The following is a 21465-nucleotide window of genomic DNA, read 5'->3' as shown; positions in this document are numbered from 1 at the left end:
ATTCGGGCAAGTCACGATTTCTTTTCCAATGTACAACAAAGTGCATATTAAAATTAATTTCATTGGCAAAATGGGGATTTGGAATATTATGAGATCATGATAGTCATGGTAAAATGGTTTTATGATAAAATAGTCTCTCTGATAAAATGCCTTCTTTCAATCAATTGTGTTTGGCTCCAGTGATAAGCTCTATACTCATGCTGTTTATGCAGTAGCTCTCCCCAGTAATGGAACAGTACAGCACAGGAACAGACCCTTTGGCTCTCAATGTCCACACCGAACTAGATGCCAAGACCAACTCTTATCTGCCTGCACAAACCCTTATCCCTTCATTCCTTGCATATCCATGTGCCTATCTAAAAATATCTTTAATGCCACAATCATATCTGCCTCCACCAGCAACCCACTCCAGGCAATCACCACCCTCTGTTTAGTTTAGTTTAGAGATACAGCGTGGAAACAGGCCCTTTGGCCCATCAAGTCTGTACCAACCAGCAATCCCCACACATTAACATCATCCTACTTGAGGGACAATTTTTACATTTATACCAAGCGAATTAACCTACAAACCTGTACGTCTTTGGAGTGTGGGAGGAAACTGAGGTCCTCAGAGAAAACCCATGCAAGTCACGGGGAGAATGTACAAACTACGTACAGACAAGCGCACCTGCACCAGGATTGAACTCGGGTCTCTGGCACTGTAAGTGCTGTAAGGCATCAACTCTACTGCTTTGCCACCGTGCTGCCCCATAAAAATAAATTTGCCATACACATCTCCCTTAAACATAAACTGAACCAACTCTTGTCAGTCTTGCCATCCAATTTTACATTGATTCGAGCCTTGTTTTAATGCCTCCAGATGTGAAAAAGTTATTTTAGATGAACAAATATTTCATTAATGTGCTATCCTCAATCCTATGGAAATGTTTGTTCACCTAAACCCGATCACCTGTGACTTCTCAACTTCCAAAGCTTCAAACTTAAACTTATATTGCTATGTTTAAAACAATTATCATGGTGAATCATGGAAAATTTACAATATTGAAGTTGATTCAATGCATATTTGTTTGTCAAAAAATTCTAATCTTCCCATTCTAATCCCATTTACACTTTAAATCGGTAGCTCATGTCTCTTGGTGCACATAGTTTAAAGATGTTCAGAGTTCTGCTTCTATCATTTTTTCAGACAATGGGTCCCAGACCTCTAACATCCTCTGGATAAATAGAAAAAACATTAAATTAAAAAATTTTCAACACCCCTCCAAATATTTCATTTGGAGTTACCATCTTGGAGATGGTACGCACTTCAATGTTATAGGCACAATGCTGTTAACATACAATGCCGGAAAAAATGTAAGTTGCTGGAAAGTTAAACTGAAGATAAACTGGAAGAAGCTAATGTGTGGATTTGACAGTGCACTTGTCCCACCTCGCAAGATTAAAACAAATCTAAATATATTAAATATCATTTTGCGAGGCAATAAAGTTGCGGTCAGGTAAGAATAGTTTACATTAAGTTTACATTAAGTTAAATATTTCATTCAGCATGCAAAAGGCCCATTTGGCGCAGCACGTCCACACCAACAAGTGGGTACCCATCCGTATTAATTCCACATCCCAGTGCTTTGCTGTTAAAAATTAATGAAGTACATTTTGTTACAAAAGAGTAATCTTGTTTTAATAGTTTATACGTAAGTATCCAGATAGTCCTGTTGAAACAAAGTTTGGATTTTTAGTGCTCAATTGACCATCCTCATCTCGTGGTGACTTTTGGGTTGTTGAACATACAGACCTGGTGCGTGGCTGGTCAAATTGCATCAAATGAGTGGCCCAGTGGCACAGCTTGTAGAACTGCAGTCTCACAGTTCTAGAGATCCGGGTTCAATCCTGACTTTGGGTGCTTTCTGCATGGAGTTTACACGTTCTCCCTGCATGGGTTTCCTCCAGATGCTCCGATTTCCTCCCACGTCACAAAGACATGCGGGTTTGTAGGTTAATTGCTACCTGTAAATTACCCCTGGTGTGTATGGAGTGCAAGCGAAAGTGGGAACCAGTGTGAATGGGTGATCGATGGCCGGCATGGACACAAGGCTTTTGCCTGTTTCCATGCTGTATCTTTAAGCTAAACCCAGGAGAGACATTAGCTTGGATGCTGGAGAATCAGTATGTGTAGAACGGCGAAATAGCCAAGGGCAGAAAATGCTTGTTGGTGTTCTGTACAGACAACCAAACAGCAGCAGGGAGTTTGGGAATAGCATCAAGCAGGAAATTAGGCACGTGTGTAGCAAAGGTACAGCAGTTATCATGGGTGACTTTAATCTACATATAGATTGGGCCAACCAATTTGGTAACAGTGCTGAGGAGGAGAATTTCCTGGGATGTATACGGGATGGTTTTTTAAGCCAATATGAAGAGGAGCCGACTAGAGGGCAGGCCATCCTAGACTGGGTACTGTGTAATGAGGAAGGATTAGTTAATGATCTTGTTGTACAAAACCCCTTGGGCAACAGTGACCATAATATGATGGAATTCTGCATTAGGATGGAGAATCACACGGTTAAATCAGAGACTTTGAAGGTATGAGACGTGAATTGGCTAGGAAAGATTGGCAAATTATACTTAAAGGGTTGATGGTGGAGATGCAATGGCAAAGATTTAAAGATCGCATGGATGAACTCCAAAATTGTTCATCCCTGTCTGGCGAAAAAAATTAAACGGGAAGGCTGCTCAAACGTGGCTAACGAGGGAAATCAAGGGTAGTGTTAAATCCAAGGAAGAGGCATATAAATTGGCCAGAGGAAGCAGCAAACCAGAGGACTGGGAAAAAATTGGAATTCAACAGAGGACAATGGACAAAGAATTCAACAGAGGAGGATAAAGAGCATGAAAGAAAGCTTGGGGGGATATAAAAACTGACTAAAAGCTTCTTTAGATATGTAAAAACGAAAAGATTAGTGGACAACTGTAGGTCCCTTACAATCAGAGAGGTGAATTTATAATGGGAAACGGAAATGGCAGAACAGTTAAACGAGTACTTTGGTTCTGTCTTCATTAAGGAAGACACAAATAATCTCCCAGAAATATTAGGGTACCGAAGATCTAGAGGGAGGGAGGAAATGAAGAGAATCCACATTAGTCAGGAAATGGTGTTAAGTAAACTGCTGGGATTGAAGGCAGATAAATCCCCTGGGCCTGATGGCCTGCATCCAGAGTACTCAAAGAGGTGGCTCTTGAAATCGTGGATGCATTGGTGATTATTTGCCGATGTTACAGAGACTCTGGATCAGTTCCTGTGGACTGGAGGGTAGCTAATGTAACTACTTTTTTAAGAAAGGAGAGAGAGGGAAAACAGGGAATTATAGACCAGTTAGCCTTACATTGGTACTGGGGAAGATGTTTGAGTCCATTATTAAAGATGTAATAGCAGCGCATTTGGGAAGCAGTGACAGGATCGGTCAAAGTCAACATGGATTTATGAAGGGGAAATCATGCTTGACTAATCTTCTGGAATTTTTTGAAGATGTAACAAGTAGAATGGATAAGGGAGAGTCAGTGGATGTGGTGCATCTGGACTTTCAAAAGCCTTTGACAGGTCCCCAACAAGAAATTAGTGTGCAGTTAGAGCACATGGTATTGGGGGTAGGGTATTGACACGGATAGAGAACTGGTTGGCAGACAGGAAGCAAAGAGTAGGAATTAACGGGTCCTTTTCAGAATGCCAGGCAGTGACTAGTGGGGTGCCGCAAAGCTCGGTGCTGGGACCCCAGTTATTTACAATATATATTAATGATTTAGACGAGGGAATTAAAAGTCACATCTCCAAGTTTGAGGATGACACAAAGCTGAGTGGCAGTGTGAGCTGCGAGGAGGATGCTATGAGGCTGCAGTATGACTTGGATAGATTGGGTGAGTGGGCAGATGCATGGCAGATGCAGTATAATGTGGATAAATGAGGATGCTCCACCCCTTTCCGTCTTCCGCAGAGACCGTTCCCTCTGCAAGCCAGATTATTATCTGAATGGTGTCAGATTAGGAAAAGGGGAGGTATAACGAGACATGGGTGCGGTTGTATCAGTCACTGAAAGTGAGCATGCAGGTACAGCATGCAGTGAAGAAAGATAATTGGCCTTCATTGCGAGAGGATTTGAGTTTAGGAGCAAAGAGGTCCGAATGCAGTTGTACAGGGTCCTGGTGAGACCGCACCTGGAGTATTGTGTGCAATTTTGGTCACCTAATTTGAGGAAGGACATTATTGCTATTGTGGGAGTGCAGCGTAGGTTCACCAGGTTAATTCCCGGACAAGGGGTCACAGCTTAAGGATAAGGGGGAAATCCTTTAAAACCGAGATGAGAAGAACTTTTTTCACACAGAGAGTGGTGAATCTCTGGAACTCTCTGCCACAGAGGGTAGTCGAGGCCAGTTCATTGGCTATATTTAAGAGGGAGTTAGATGTGGCCCTTGTGGCTAAGGGGATCAGAGGGTATGGAGAGAAGGCAGGTACGGGATACTGAGTTGGATGATCAGCCATGATCATATTGAATGGCGGTGCAGGCTCGAAGGGCCGAATGGCCTACTCCTGCACCTAGTTTCTATGTTTCTATGGCGGGACTGATATATGGTGAAAGAATGGGTCGACTGGGCTTGTATTCACTGGAATTTAGAAGGATGGGAGGAAATCTTATAGAAACATACAATTCTTAAAGGATTGGACAGGCTAGATGTAGGAAAAAAAATCCCGATGTTGGGGGAGTCCAGAACCAGGGGTCACAGTTTAAGAATAAATGGTAGGCCATTCAGAACTGAGATACGGAAAAACTTTTTCACCCAGACAGTTGTGAATCTGTGCAATTCTCTGCCACCGAAGACAGTGGAGGCCAATTCACTGGATGTCTTCAAGAGAGAGTTAGATTTAGCTCTCAGGGCTAAAGGAATCAAGGGATATGGGGGGGAAAGCCGGAACGGGGTACTGATCGGAGGGCCGAATGGCTGGCTCGGAGGATGCTGGCTCAGGAGGGCCAAATGGCCTGCACCTGCACCTATTTTTCGATGCTTCTATGCTCATGAGGATTATATTAGAGGATGATTTGTCACCTATCCTCACTGATTGTAGTCTGTTGGTCAGGAAGTTGAGGATCCAGTTGCAGAGGGGAGTACTGACTCCAGGTTCCAGGGGTTTCAAATTCTGAACTGCAGTCTTTCACTGTTTTGGTGTTTTGTACGTTATATTTATTGGTATATTTAACATTACTGCCTGTATACTGTTTACTCTGAGCTGCATGTGAACATGGGATTTTATTGCACCCTGCTGTTTGTGACCATAAACTAGTCTAATTTAATCTAATTAATCAAGCAGAAAGTCATCAATCTGAAATGTTAGATATTTCTTTCCTTTCAGGATATTTTCTCAGGCTCTTTTTTAATCAGGTTATAGCTTTTTGAGTTTAAAAGGAGATGCAATTTGTTTTTTATTACTGAAATCAGTCAGTGGTCCAGCTGTGCTACAGCATTCACAGAATGTTACATCCATTTCCTGTGATAAAGTTTGGGAGTAAAACACAAACAATCTTATCTACCTCACCATGTGTGCCATTCAAGTTAAAAGTGACAATTTATATCTGCAAAGAACAAAGACTGCTTTTAGTTTAAATACACAAAAGTTAAGGTACATTTTCATCTGTCTCGAATCATTGATAAATTTTCCATTTATTCAATTTTTTAAATAATTTAAATTATAGTTGATACATGCAATTTGAAGGAATTTGTTCTTGTCATATTTTGATGCAATTTAATTATTGGACACTTGTTACACTAGCTACATTTTGTTTCTTGTTGACGTTCTGCATCCTGCTTTAAACTGAAACAAGAATCAAAATATCCAGCCTTGACTAAGGTCTTTGTTTTACAAATGGTACCCACATTAAATGGAATATCTCCTCCCAATCCGTAACACACTTTGGGATAAATAGCAGAATGCTTTGAACTCTATATCATCCACAATGTTATTCTGTTGAATAAATGGGATCTTTCATTATAATTTTGCGAAAAATAACATTTTCTGACAACATGCTGTTATGAGTTTTTTTTCCCCTAGGTCTTTGTACAGTTTGCTTGAAGTGTGATTCCTCAAATTAATAGGTCGAGAAGAGAGTTTGAAACCTGTAACATATTTAAAAAGCTCACGTCACTCAAAGAATCTTAAAGCTATTCATTTATTTTCAATGTAGAATCACTGTTGTAGAATATTGAGTCAAATATTGATTTTAATTATGATGCAGTTTCTCACAACACATCTCATGATTTTCACCTCATAATGCAACTTTGATGCTGAATTTCTAATTGGCTCGAGTTTAAATTAACATTAATATTAACTGCTTAACATATTTTAGATTGCTTAATAATTAAGAAAGATCAGTGCTTTTTGCTCCTGGTTTTAAGATAGACAAAGCCCTCTCTTTAATGCTTGAAGATGTAAGAAACTGCAGCAGATGCTGGAATAAGGAGTAAAAATCTCCTTGAGGAACCCAGCAGGTGAAACAGCATCTGGAGCACATGGAGGGAAAAAAGCCAACAATTCAGGTTGAAACATGATGCAGGATTTTGACCTAGAGAAGATTACGGAGAGTCGGTATGTCAAGGAGGACTCTCTCAAACTTCTAGAGGTGCACAGTAGAGAGCATGCTGACCGGTTGCATCGTGGCGTGGTTCGGCAACTTGAGCGCCCAGGAGCGGAAAAGATTGCAAAAAGTTGTATACACTGCCCAGTCCGTCATCGGCTCTGACCGCGGTATCATCGAGGGGATCTATCGCAGGCGCTGCCTCAAAAAGGCTGGCAGCATCATCAAGGACCCACACCATCCTGGCCACACACTCATCTCTCCGCTGCCTTCAGGTAGAATGTACAGGAGCCTGAAATCTGCAACATCCAGGTTCAGGAACAGCTGCTTCCCCACAGCCATCAGATTATTAAACTCAACTCAAACAAAAATCTAAACTTTAATAGCCTATTGCACTTTATCTGGTTATTTATGTGTGTGTGTGTGTGTGTATATATATATATATATATTCAAATGTTATATGGACTCACTGATCTGTTCTGTATTTATTTATACCTACAATATTCTGTTGTGCTGAAGCAAAGCAAGAATTTCATTGTCCTATCTGGGACATATAACAGTAAACTCTCTTGAATCTTAAACGTCAACAATTCCTTTACCCCCATGGATGCCTCTTGGCCTGCTATGTTCCTCCCCTAGATTGTTTCTAGCTCTTGTTTAATTCTTAATCTGGTTTAAAACAATGCCGATTAATAACTTTATTGCCTTGCACGACCTGGCCTAGACTCCAAATATACGAAATGTCTGCTGTGAAAAATGATAACTACAGGTCCTCCCCAAGTTATAACAGGGTTTTGTCCCTGTGAACTGTTTGTAACCTGATCAATTTGTAAGTAGGAAATTTAGCCGACCTACAATATATTTAAATAAAAACATAGGCCACCTAAGGGCAATGTGTAGTTAAACCAGGCATTTAACTCAGCCATTGAATTGCTGCAAACTGAATTCTCACACCTCTGTGCTGCCCCTGTTAAGTATGTGGAATCAGATTTATGTGTGAAGATGTTTTTTTAAATCTCTGACCATAAAACTTCATTTTTCAATTTTTTTTAATAACATGCCTCAAAAGTTGCTAAATATGTGTGAATATCAAGCTGACCAGCTCTGACAACCAGTCAGTGGGGTACAGATCCTCAATGGCTGTCAAAATGGCACTGTGAGTAAAGCAGGTTTCCTCTGCTCAGACAGTCTGTACTTTGGACTCCACTGCACCAAAATCTTTGGAGTCCCTCAGCTGTTGTTTGAGAGGTGGGGACTGAGACATGTGAGAATATAGAGTGTGGCTTAGTTACCAATAAAAAAAGCTGCACAGCAGGACCTGTACCCCTTCATTTAGCAGATATATACATGGGAAGAAGTGATCTTGCAAAAGGTTAAAATAATTCCCAGGTTTAGCAGGGTAACAATCAGATGATGTTTCAGCTTTTATATCTTGTCTGTTTACTATAGAGAGGTGTGGTAGGTTGAAATGTGCCTGATAACTATTAATTTAAAAGATTTCAAGTAATCCATAATTTAAATAGCTTCAAATAACTATTCATTTAAATTATTTAATTTGTACTGTCCTAATTGCATTCAAATTCTTGACTGGGGATGATGAATGTTCAGTATTGGTATTAGTTTATTGTCATTTGTACAGAGATACAATTAAAAATTAATTTTGCATGCTATCCAGGCAAATCATAACATACAAGTAGTGCAAAAGAGGAAATAAACAAGTGGAGGAGATAGTGTTGCGGCTACAGAGAAAGTCCAGATTTATTAAACGTGCAAGGAGTGCATCAAAGTAGATTGGAAGATTGAGAATTCGTCCCCAGCATATGATATGTCAATTCAAGAGTCTGACACTGGTGGGAAGATGTTGTTCTTGAATATTGTGGTTTGTGCTTGCACGCCTTTGTATTTTCTTCCTGACAGGAGAGGGTAAAAGCGAGAATAACTGGGGTATAAGTGGTCCTTGACTATGTTTGCTGCTTTCTTGATAAAGTTGATGATGTGGGTAGAAGGCTTGTTTGTGTGATGGACCAAGCTGCTTTCACAACTCGGCATTTTCTTGCAGTCTTGGGCAGAACAATTGCCATATCAAACTGTGATGCAGGAAGGCATCAGGATAGGATGCTTTCTATGGTGTATCTACAGAAATTGACAAGAGTCATTGGAAACATGCCAAATAATTGACATTGGGTTTGGGTAAAAGAAAGGTTTCAAACTTTCGTGGTATATGAAGGACCACTTCTAATGATCATTTTGCTTATTTTAGGAAAATTCCATTGCCCAGTGATGTACTCTGTCTTCACAAACAACTCGCATATATTGGCAATCAAGACTTCAGGAAATGTCTATTCACATGAGGTGGGTAACACCTTTTTTGATTGTGAAATCCAAATAAATGTTTTCTATTAGCCTTTGGGTTTCTTTTACTTTAAATAAAACAGAACATATCCAGGAGAGGAAAAAAAAAAGATATTTCAGATTGGTGACCTTTCAACATAACTGTGAAAGGTTGGAGATAAATAAGTAAAATTCGTGGTAAGTAGCCTCATCAAAGAATTTTAAGGGTGAAACCTCTGCATTATGTTTCAGATTGCAGAGGGTCTAGTCATAGAAACATATAAATCAGGTGCAGGTGTAGGCCATTCGGCCCTTCCAGCAATAGTCCAGCAATATCCAACCTTGATGCAAGGTCATACTCGAGTATTATATTTGTTTTGCTCTCCACAGATGCTGCCTATCCTCCTGAATATTTCCAGCATTATTTGGTTTCATTTAATGATCTGCAATATTATGGAATGCAAAATCTTTAGTATTTGGATGAGTTAGCACAAGAAAGCAATTGATAATTATATGCTGTGTAAATTATTGAAGTAATGGTATCCTCATTGCTCTTATCTGAACACAACTGTATACTTTCTAAATGGTGAAATGTACAGATAACGCTGGCACAAAGTTCTCCCAGTAATGTGTGTAAAATGTTGTGGATAAGTACATCAAATAAATGGGAGATGGCATAGCTTGAATACCAAATAAATACACAATCTTGTTCCTTATCAACGAAGCCAATACTGCCAATGTATCAGTAGGAGTGGAGGTTATTCAGATTATAGAAAAGAGAACATTTGATAAAGAAGAACAACAAATGAATCCAGCTGAACAAATAAGTCAGTCCCCACAAGATACTGGAGTGGTGCCAAAGGAACTGATAAACGACTGTTGGAACAGGCCAGGCAGTTTAATTACCTGAATCACCATTTTGATTCCAAAGTGTTGGTCCTCAAACTGTACCTGCAATTCTGCCACATTTTGATCATTACTCTCTGGGATGGATCCTTGAGTACAAAGATTTCTTATTAATCCTAATCAAAACACATGAACAATCTAATATAGTCTGTTCCCAGAAAGGTTACATAATGTTTTGCTCAGAGAAACAATCACTGTTGCAATCCACGAACTGCTATTCTGTAGTACCTATGCCCATTTAATTAGCTCATTGGTATGAAGACTAAAAGTTCCTTGTTGTAAATATTGTCAACAATTTAACCTGGTCCAACCGCATTGATGATATGGCCAATGCCCTACTTCCTCAGATGACTAAGGAAGTTCAGCATGTCCCCAGTGACACTAAATATCTAAATATGCATCAGAGAAAACATCCTATTGGGTTCCATCACAGTGTCATACTGTTACTGTTCTGCCCAAGATTGCAAAGTGCAGAGATTTGTGGATGCAGCCCAATCTATCATGAAAACCAACAAACCCATCAATTCCATATTCGCTTCATGCTTCCTTGGAAATTCAGTAAACATAATCAAGGACCACCCCTACCAAGTCAATCCCTCTTCCCCTCTCCCATCAGGCAGAAGATACAAAGGCTTGAAAACATCACCAAATTTCAGAACACCCCATTCTTGCTGTTATCATATTCTTGAATGGAGCTCTCTTATGCTAAGGATGTATTCCCTATTTTCTGATCTGCTTTGCCCCTTGCATTTAAAAAAATCTGCACTTTCTCTGCAGCTGAAACACGATATTCTGAACTCTCTTTATTTTCTCTTTTACACTACCTGTTGTAATCATGTATGGCGTGAACTGCCTGGACAGTCTGCAAAACAACTGTATCCTGGTACACGTAACAATAAACCAATACCAATAAAATCATGAAGGATAATTGCAGTTCCTTTTTTTTTAATAGGTTTTTGATATTTCTACCATGTGGCAACACTAACAGTAGTAACCTTTTCCACAATAACCTTTGAGGCAGGTTATCAAATGTCTTCCAGAAATTTAAGATTGGCTAAATAACAGAAAACAGAGACTAGACGCAAATGTTTATTTTTCCGGTCATCAAGATTAAAACAAGTGGTGTTTGCAGAGTTGCACCTCAACCTTTTCAAACTGTTATAAATGTAATTGGCCAAATGTTCTTCTGTATTATAACGGTTGCAATTCTATGATCCTCCAAGTCCACTTTCCCCATATTTAATAGTTAATCACAAATATGAGGAAGAAATAAGTAACATTTCTAAATGTAGATTGCTTGTATAGCCTAATCCTGCATCTCTTTCTTATGCTTTCGACATGACTGGAAACAATCATAACTAATTGGAAAGTAATTATTTTCCTCCTATTTAGGCAGTGGAGCAGTTGAATATTAAGACCAAGAGTTTTAAAGATCTGCTAAGTGATGAGCCTTTTACTCGGCAAGAAATCCTCACACTGCAAGTATGGAACTTTCTTCTCTTTTGCTTTGTAAAGTTAATTTCGGAATGTCAGTATTTAGGCAGCTCTTAATTCTGCAGCCCAATACATCCCATAATTTCTCAGTCAATCTCAGTCAATTTAAGTAAGACTGCTCTTCGGGAGCGGCAGTGAGTGAGCGGCCCTGTGAGTAAAGTGTGAGTCTTTGGCTCGAGTGTCTTCGGAGAGGAGACTACGCGAAACACTGCAGAGGGAGAGACGAAAGAAGGAGATGTCAGGCAAGCTGATTCAGTGTGATGCTTGCAGTATGTGGGAGGTCAAGGACACCGCTGGTGCCTCTGGCTGCTACAAATGCGAAAAGTGCATCCAGGTAGAGCTCCTGAAGGGCCGTCTTGGGGAACTGGCGAAGCAAGTGGATGACCTCCGGTTCGTCCGAGAAACGGAGTCGTTCCTCGACAAGTCTTACAGTACGATTGTTACACCTAAGGTACTGGAAGAGAGAAGGTGGGAGACAGTGAGAACGGGAGGGAAACATGGAATGCCAACATCCCCGGGTGTTGTACCTCTTGTGAACAGGTTCACCCACTTAGAAGCTGTCGGGACAGAAGAGGTGTTTACACTGGGCGGCGGACTGGCTTGTGATGCGAATAGGGCTGTTGAGCCAAAACCAAAAAGGCCTAAGGCAGGCAACGCCATTGTAGTAGGAGACTCCATTGTGAGAGGTACGGACAGGGGTTTCTGCGGCAACAGACGGGATGCGAGGATGGTGTGCTGCCTTCCTGGTGCCAGGATCCAGGATGTCACGGACAGAGTGCAGAAAATCCTCAAGGGCGAAGGTGAACATCCGGAAGTGGTAGTGCATGTCGGCACAAACGATGTCGGAAAGAAGGGGATGAATATTCTGCAGCGTGACTTTAGAGAGCTCGGAAAAATGCTGAAAAGCAGGACGTCCAGGGTTGTTATCTCCGGTTTGCTTCCAGTTCCTCGTGCTGGCGAGAGCAGGAACAGGGAGATACAGGACCTGAACGTGTGGCTGAGGAACTGGTGCACGGGGCAGGGATTTAGATTCTTAGATCACTGGGATCTGTTTTGGGGTAAGGGGGAACTGTACAAAAGGGACGGATTGCATCTTAACAGGTGTGGGACCAGCATTCTGGCAGGCAGGTTTGCCACTGCTACACGGGTGGTTTTAAACTGAATAAGGGGGGTGGGGTGTCGAATGGGCTAGTGGAGGATGGAGTTAAAGGGAAAGGGTTTCTTAAATGTGTGAGCGTAGAGACAGAGGGGTGTAAAATGAGGGTAGAAGCAATAGATAGCAAGGTGAAAAGTAAAAGTGGCAGGCCGGAAAATCCAGGGCAAAAATCAAAAAGGGCCACTTTTCAACAAAATTGTATAAGGGGTAAGAGTGTTGTAAAAACAAGCCTGAAGGCTTTGTGTCTCAATGCAAGGAGCATTCGTAATAAGGTGGATGAGTTGAATGTGCAGATAGCTATTAATGACTATGATATAGTTGGGATCACGGAGACATGGCTCCAGGGTGACCAAGGCTGGGAGCTAAACATCCAGGGATATTCAATATTCAGGAGGGATAGAGAGAAAGGAAAAGGAGGTGGGGTAGCGTTGCTGATTAGAGAGGATATTAACGCAATGGAAAGGAAGGACATTAGTTTGGATGTGGAATCGGTATGGGTAGAGCTGCGAAACACTAAGGGGCAGAAAACGCTGGTGGGTGTTGTGTACAGGCCACCTAACAGTAGTAGTGAAGTTGGAGATGGTATCAAACAGGAAATTAGAAATGCGTGCGACAAAGGCAAAACCGTTATAATGGGTGACTTCAATCTACATATAGATTGGGTGAATCAAATTGGCAGGGGTGCTGAGGAAGAGGATTTTTTGGAATGTATGCGGGATAGTTATCTAAATCAACATGTAGAGGAACCAACGAGAGAGCAGGCTATTTTAGACTGGGTATTGAGTAATGAGGAAGGGTTAGTTAGCAGTCTTGTTGTACGTGCCCCCTTGGGCAAGAGTGACCATAATATGGTTGAGTTCTTCATTAGGATGGAGAGTGACATTGTTAATTCAGAAACAATGGTTCTGAACTTAAAGAAAGGTAACTTTGAGGGTATGAGACGTGAATTGGCCAAGATTGACTGGCAATTAATTCTAAAAGGGTTGACGGTGGATATGCAATGGAAGACATTTAAAGACTGCATGGATGAACTACAAAAATTGTTCATCCCAGTTTGGCAAAAGAATAAATCAGGGAAGGTAGTGCATCCGTGGATAACAAGGGAAATCAGGGATAGTATCAAAGCGAAGGATGATGCGTACAAATTAGCCAGAAAAAGCAGCATACCGGAGGACTGGGAGAAATTCAGAGACCAGCAGAGGAGGACAAAGGGCTTAATTAGGAAAGGAAAAATAGATTATGAAAGAAAACTGGCAGGGAACATAAAAACTGACTGCAAAAGTTTTTATAGATATGTGAAAAGAAAGAGATTAGTTAAAACAAATGTAGGTCCCTTGCAGTCAGAAACGGGTGAGTTGATCGTGGGGAACAAGGATATGGCGGGCCAATTGAATAACTACTTTGGTTCCGTCTTCACTAAGGAAGACATAAATAATCTGCCGGAAATAGCAGGGGACCGCGGGTCAAAGGAGTTGGAGGAATTGAGTGAAATCCAGGTTAGCCGGGAAGTGGTGTTGGGTAAATTAAATGGATTAAAGGCCGATAAATCCCCAGGGCCAGATAGGCTGCATCCCAGAGTACTTAAGGAAGTAGCTCCAGAAATAGTGGATGCATTAGTAATAATCTTTCAAAACTCTTTAGATTCTGGAGTAGTTCCTGAGGATTGGCGGGTAGCAAACGTAACCCCACTTTTTAAGAAGGGAGGGAGAGAGAAAACGGGGAATTACAGACCAGTTAGTCTAACATCGGTAGTGGGGAAACTGCTAGAGTCAGTTATTAAAGATGGGATAGCAGCACATTTGGAAAGTGGTGAAATCATTGGACAAAGTCAGCATGGATTTACAAAAGGTAAATCATGTCTGACGAATCTTATAGAATTTTTCGAGGATGTAACTAGTAGCGTGGATAGGGGAGAACCAGTGGATGTGGTGTATCTGGACTTCCAGAAGGCTTTCGACAAGGTCCCACATAAGAGATTAGTTTACAAACTTAAAGCACACGGCATTGGGGGTTCAGTATTGATGTGGATAGAGAACTGGCTGGCAAACAGGAAGCAAAGAGTCGGAGTAAACGGGTCCTTTTCACAATGGCAGGCAGTGACTAGTGGGGTACCGCAAGGCTCAGTGCTGGGACCCCAGCTATTTACAATATATATTAATGATCTGGATGAGGGAATTGAAGGCAATATCTCCAAGTTTGCGGATGACACTAAGTTGGGGGGCAGTGTTAGCTGTGAGGAGGATGCTAGGAGACTGCAAGGTGACTTGGATAGGCTGGGTGAGTGGGCAAATGTTTGGCAGATGCAGTATAATGTGGATAAATGTGAGGTTATCCATTTTGGTGGCAAAAACAGGAAAGCAGACTATTATCTAAATGGTGGCCGACTAGGAAAAGGGGAGATGCAGCGAGACCTGGGTGTCATGGTACACCAGTCATTGAAAGTGGGCATGCAGGTGCAGCAGGCAGTGAAGAAAGCGAATGGTATGTTAGCTTTCATAGCAAAAGGATTTGAGTATAGGAGCAGGGAGGTTCTACTGCAGTTGTACAGGGTCTTGGTGAGACCACACCTGGAGTATTGCGTACAGTTTTGGTCTCCAAATCTGAGGAAGGACATTATTGCCATAGAGGGAGTGCAGAGAAGGTTCACCAGACTGATTCCTGGGATGTCAGGACTGTCTTATGAAGAAAGACTGGATAGACTTGGTTTATACTCTCTAGAATTTAGGAGATTGAGAGGGGATCTTATAGAAACTTACAAAATTCTTAAGGGGTTGGACAGGCTAGATGCAGGAAGATTGCTCCCGATGTTGGGGAAGTCCAGGACAAGGGGTCACAGCTTAAGGATAAGGGGGAAATCCTTTAAAACCGAGATGAGAAGAACTTTTTTCACACAGAGAGTGGTGAATCTCTGGAACTCCCTGCCACAGAGGGTAGTCGAGGCCAGTTCATTGGCTATATTTAAGAGGGAGTTAGATGTGGCCCTTGTGGCTAAGGGGATCAGAGGGTATGGAGAGAAGGCAGGTACGGGATACTGAGTTGGATGATCAGCCATGATCATATTGAATGGCGGTGCAGGCTCGAAGGGCCGAATGGCCTACTCCTGCACCTAATTTCTATGTTTCTATGTTACTATAAGAGGATAGCGGGAAGGAACGTGCTACATTCCAAGGGGACAATAAAAGCCAGCAAAAGAAACACACTTGAATTTATATTATCTTAAGATCTTCCCACATACCATGCACACGACACAATGAACCAAAACATAAATGCTGGGAACACTCAGGCAGGCAGCATCCTTGGAATGAGACATAGTTAATGGTTCAGATTGAAGACGTCTCATGCATTGTCCGGAGGAGGCGCTGTCCTGAACGGCTGCCTGTCCTGCAGCTGTCCGTTTTTTTTCACTTCTTTTTTATTATTTTTAGTATGTCAAAGCTTGTAGTCAGGGGGTCTAATCTTTTTATGTGTGGGGGGGAAGGGGGAAACTGCTTTTCAAGTCCCTACCTGGTCGGAGGGGCTGCCTTCCTCCGAGCAGAGCCTTCGACCTGTCCTCGCGGCCTACCAGCGGGTCCTGGAGCGACGTTTCCCTGAGGGGACCTGGCCAGAACCTCGGCTTTGGCGGCGGCGCGGCGCTGGAGCGCTATCGCGGAGCGGGCGATGCCTTTCCTGGTTCGCCGCGCTGGAACTCCAGTATGCTTGGACCGCCGATAAGAACATTGTGGAGCTGCGGTTCTGTGGAGCGGCCAGCTGCGGCGCTGAACTTTACATCCCGGAGCCTGGGATCTCTCACCGAGATCGCCAGTGTGTGGAGCTCCGTCCGGCGCGGTCTGTTGGCTTGGAAGCCGCGGTCTCCGGTGGGAAGGCGGCCGTTCCTGGCACCCCAAGCCGCTGGGGGTTCTCCCGACGCCGGAGCATCATCACCCGGCGAGAACATCGGGCGCCGTGGCGGCGACTGTGGAGGCCTCAATAGGCCCGACTCTGGGTGGACAAGAGGATGGGGACTGGGCTTTGTGGGGGGATGTTTTTGTGTTTTGGTGTTGAACTTCTTGAATGCTATGTTGTATTTTTATTAGTGTGCTGCAAGGATATCTGAATTTCCCCTGAATAAGGGGATTAATAAAGTAAATCTAATCTAATCTAATCACATAGGCAAATTTGGCATTATTGACATACAACATATTACCATAAGCAATAATAAGACAAATAACTACTTAATTTACTTTTGCTGAGCACGGACTGGGCCAGCAAGGTTACCTGGACACTACGTAAAACATTTATTCTTCAAATAATTTATAGAATTGTTACGATATATGTAGTGAGGGACTTGTAATTGCTGAGGTGATGTTTATTGGAGCCATTGAGTCTAATGTAGGCAGAGTCGATGTCTGTTCAGCTATACTTGATGAATAAAGGGACCTATTTTAATGCACCGTCATACTTGCAATGCTCGTGTTGTGCCATGGTTCCATGTTGATTATAAAATTAAAACTTGAAACCCTGATCCATGCTTTGTTACCTCAAGATTTCACTATTCGAATATACTCTTACCATATTCTGTGCCTCAACTCGATCAGCTAAAAGTCATTCAAAAATCTGTTGCCACTGTCTTAATTCGCAACAAATCCTGTTCACCAATCACTCTTGTGTATATTGTCCTAAGTTGGCTCCTTATTAAGCATTACTTTTATTGTAAAACTTTGATTCTCTACCCCTTAGCTTTGTAATCTCTGCCAGCTGTACGACCTGTGATATATGTGCTGTCCCATCATTATGACCATGCACTTGTCATCTTTCTTTATGTTTTATGTGGCCTAGTATTAATTTGTTTGGGACCCTACAAAGTTATCTGTGGCTATGGGCTACACCAAAGGTGATATCTATAACATAAATAATTGCTTAAACTGAGCTGTAAATTACTTTTGAAGAAAGTACCTCAGTGTCACAAAGTGCGTTGGGACTATCTCGTCAATTCGATAATTGAAACTTCTAATTTGCGATATCTGCTAGCTGAAATATTGCTGTTTGAAAAATGTTTATCAGATAAATTGACCAGAAATAAGATGGATCAAAGAAATTATAAAGACCAGCAATAATAAGAAACAAGGTAAAATATGGATCTGTGAATATGAATACTAATGAGACACATAAACTGGAGAATTGACCCTGGTAGCCAGTAACCAAATCAGCTGTACTCTCTTGTCGGAAGCCAGGAGAATTATCACTGGTGAACTTTACCTGATGTATTGAACTGAAGACATTTTGCAAAAAGACAGGATTTTTAATTCATGCCCTTTATTTCCTTCAAGTGTTATCAAATAAACAAATATCACTATAATTCAGTATTAAAGATAACAATTTCAACTGCCAATTTCTTCATTAGCCCTAGAATAAGAAAGTACACAAGCATACTCAGAAAATGTTTTTCTTTTGTGTAGGTTGCAATTATTGAACTTCCATTTTATCTATGAACATTTTTGTTTTTTGTTCTGTTTTCAATTATTTTTCAAGCCTTTTTTCTAAATGTGGTCCCATTTTATTTTAAATTTGTGTGGTTGTGTTTCTTGGCAATGCAGAGCTTTATACAATATGTACATAGTTTTATTCGGTAAAAATAATCATTGACTGCGAAAACATGAAAGCACATGATCATTGAATATCAAAGGCAGATCTAGATCGGCAAAAGCAGATCTGACATCCAGCCAATGGCACATGACATTGGAAATAGTTGACCTTTTAAGAATAAAAAGAGATTGAAAGTATATAATAGATTTATCACAGCTCGATCTCTGTTAAAAATAATTGCTCTGGAATGTGGTTCTCTAATAAATAAGTATCGCACCATAAGATTCTCATGGAAAATTGGAGAGATGGAATGAGCCTTCTGTTGTCTGAGACCTTCTTAACTGGGCTGCTGGCCAGTGTAAATTTTATTATATTGCCTTAGTTATTAGGTACATTTAGCTGTATACAGGCTTGTCTCTACAAATTTGAAATCCCATAGATAATAATAATAATAATAAATTTTATTTATGGGCGCCTTTCAAGAGTCTCAAGGACACCTTACAAAAATTTAGCAGGTAGAGGAAAAACATGTAAGGGGAATGAAATAAATAGTAGAGACATGACTAGTACACAAAGTAAAGACAGAATTCAATACAAAACACAATATGAGGCAATTAATGCACAGATGAAAAGGGAGGGGGACGTGGGGCTAAGGATAGGCAGAGGTGAAGATATGGGTCTTGAGGCGGGACTGGAAGATGGTGAGGGACACGGAATTGCGGATCAGTTGGGGGAGTTCCAGAGCCTGGGAGCTGCCCTGGAGAAGGCTCTGTCCCCAAAACTGCGGAGGTTGGACTTGTGAATGGAGAGGAGACCGGCTGATGTGGATCTGAGGGACCGTGAGGGTTGGTAGGGGGAGAGGAGGTCAGTGAGATATGGGGGGGCCAGATGGTGGAGGGCTTTGTAGGTGAGGATCAGGATTTTGTAGTTGATCCGGTGGGAGATGGGAAGCCAATGAAGTTGTTTGAGGACTGGAGTGATGTGATGCCAGGATTTGGTGTGGGTGATGAGTCGGGCGGCTGCGTTCTGGACCAGTTGGACATAGATGTATTTGATAGTGCATATATTTCTTATTTCCTTTCAGGGTTAGGAGAGTATTCAGCTCATCTACTATATGCTGGATCTCAGAGCAATCTCATCAATTCCATTTTGTCATTCATTTCCCTGTCATCTGCACTTTCACATGTGTCCATTACATCTCCCTCTTACACTTACCACTTACACAAGGGTACGTCATGGTAGCTGATTAAAGCCTTGAGACCTTTAAATTTTAAAGTTGAATCTTTCCGTTCTCTGGCAACGTACCTCAAAGCTGTATCATGTTGTGGCATTAGTTTAATAATCATCTATGTTAAAAGTGGGTAAAAGTATAGGATCCAGAGTCTGGATTGGACTGAACTGGGTTGGACCTTTCAATTCCTTCTGCAACATAATAGTTATTGCTTAATGACTTAGTAAACAATGTTTCTCTTGCCAACTGTCACCAATGATTGGACATTGAGTTCACAGCAAACAGTCAATTGTGCAGCATCCATTTAATCAGAAATCATTCTTGAAGGAGCAGAGGCAATTTCAAACCCGAATAGGATATTTTGGCAGATCAAATGCGGAATGTAGTTATACTGTATAGGAATTATGTGCTTCCGTTCAATCTCAGATGCCGCATTAAAGTTGATATATAAACATGGTCGTTGAATTGCAAGCTTCTGGGACAAGTAAATAAGCTTTAGAGGAGTTGATTGATAACGGAATTGCCTTCAAATGCCCGTTTAGTCTTGTAAGTGAAATGCTAATGTATGTAGTGTTTAAAACAAAATAATTTATGCTGCATCTATGATCTTGTAAACCAGAATAAGGTTTAGGTGTGGTATTATATTTTTTCTAAGGCAACATATCCTCCGTGCAGTTAAGGTATTGGAGTTATCAATCTTTTAATAAAGCTGATTTGGTGCATTTGCATCCAGTTGGATTTTTATTCTATCTGAATGTTTTAACCCTTGTCTTAATAGATACCAATTTACTGGAGCACAAAAGTCTGCACAAATACATTGAAAAGCAATTGATGAAAGTAAAGATGGATGTGATATTTGTTATTTCCTTAACTGGGTCATTAAAATAAAAGTTGGATAGATTTCTGAGGAGTGTGGTGACCTTCTAGCTCCTAAATAAATAAGCCCATTCCAGAAATTTCAGTTTATCTTAAGGCTAGTGTTGATTGAGCAGCTTTAGGATTGTTGTTTTCATGTTGGAATTGTAGATATGATCTTCTTGAAAACAGGTGGCCAGTTAAAATTACAGGCAATGTCCTTCAAATGAAAATGTTAAACGTTAAAGGGTCTTTTGTTTTAATTACATTGGAATTACTGTAATTTTCCAAAAATACCATTAGGTTCTGAGATCCGATGTCTCCTTGCACGAGGTTAGAGCAACCTTATTGTCAAGATTATATTCCTGTTCCTTCAACTGATTGTCGGTTGTTAACAAAGCAAAGATGACAGGAAATAGCTATTCAGCCAGAATTTTGTTTGGTCCAGGACATGTATTTTAAATCAGTGCAAGTTTTGCAAGTTTCCCATTCTCTTGTCTCCACAGGAGATCCACTGTTGGCATAATCCGACAAAGTGGCCCAGATAATTTATTTATTGACCTAAAAATGAGGAAAGTACGTAAAATCCTTTGGCACGTTTTTAAAGACATGTAAAACTATATAAATGCAAGTATTTTTCTTTATTACTATCCACAGAGCATTCATTGCTTTTGCAACAATGTCTTTTCATGTATGTATATTTGAGAATCTCTCTCATAAGGCTAATACCATCCCCACACTGCCCACCTCTCTTTCCCTGCCTCACGCTGTCTGCTTCTATGTCCTTCCCAAAATCCACAAACAGGACTGCCCTGACAGACCCATTGTTCCTGCCTGCTGTGGACCTACCAAACTCATCTCCAAATACTTTGATTCCACCCTATCTCCCCCCCACCCCCTTTGTTCAGTCCCTCCTGACTTACAGCTGAGTTACCTCACTCGGATTTCAACTCTGCAATAGCTTTCTGTTTTCTAGCCCCAGGATCTTACCTTAACCATGGATGTCCAGTCCTTTTACATTTCCATCTTCCACCAGGATGATCTCCAGTTCTTATTAGAACAGAAGCCTAATCCATTTACCTCCACTAACACTCTTCTCCATCTGGTGGAACTTGTCCTCGCCCTCCACTCACTTTCTCCAAGTTTAAGGTGTGGCCAACAGGGACCAGACTATGGACTGATGTCTACTACAAAGTGTAAAGAAGTGTTATCGACACACTGTGACTTTGCTTCTTTATTACATTCATACTGTGGCATTACAGAGAGCACTAGCTGTACGTGGTCTGTCACGGAAACTAGAGAGCGATATGTGGGTG

The 21465-nt window shown here is 41.2% G+C and overlaps 1 protein-coding gene across 1 annotated transcript in view; it reads left to right on the top strand.

The window, feature by feature from the left end:
* Positions 1-21465, top strand: part of ppil2 (peptidylprolyl isomerase like 2) — a 183257-nt gene that overhangs the window by 52846 nt on the left and 108946 nt on the right. Inside the window, exons 7-8 of the mRNA XM_033043526.1 lie at positions 8875-8966; positions 11244-11333. Of these exons, the coding sequence (XP_032899417.1) occupies positions 8875-8966; positions 11244-11333 (182 nt within the window). The remainder of the gene's footprint in view (positions 1-8874; positions 8967-11243; positions 11334-21465) is intronic.

Source organism: Amblyraja radiata, chromosome 25, assembly GCF_010909765.2.
Source record: "Amblyraja radiata isolate CabotCenter1 chromosome 25, sAmbRad1.1.pri, whole genome shotgun sequence".
NCBI classification, from domain to species: domain Eukaryota; kingdom Metazoa; phylum Chordata; class Chondrichthyes; order Rajiformes; family Rajidae; genus Amblyraja; species Amblyraja radiata.
Note: the sequence above shows the minus strand (reverse complement) of the source record. Positions and strands in the feature narration are given on the sequence as shown.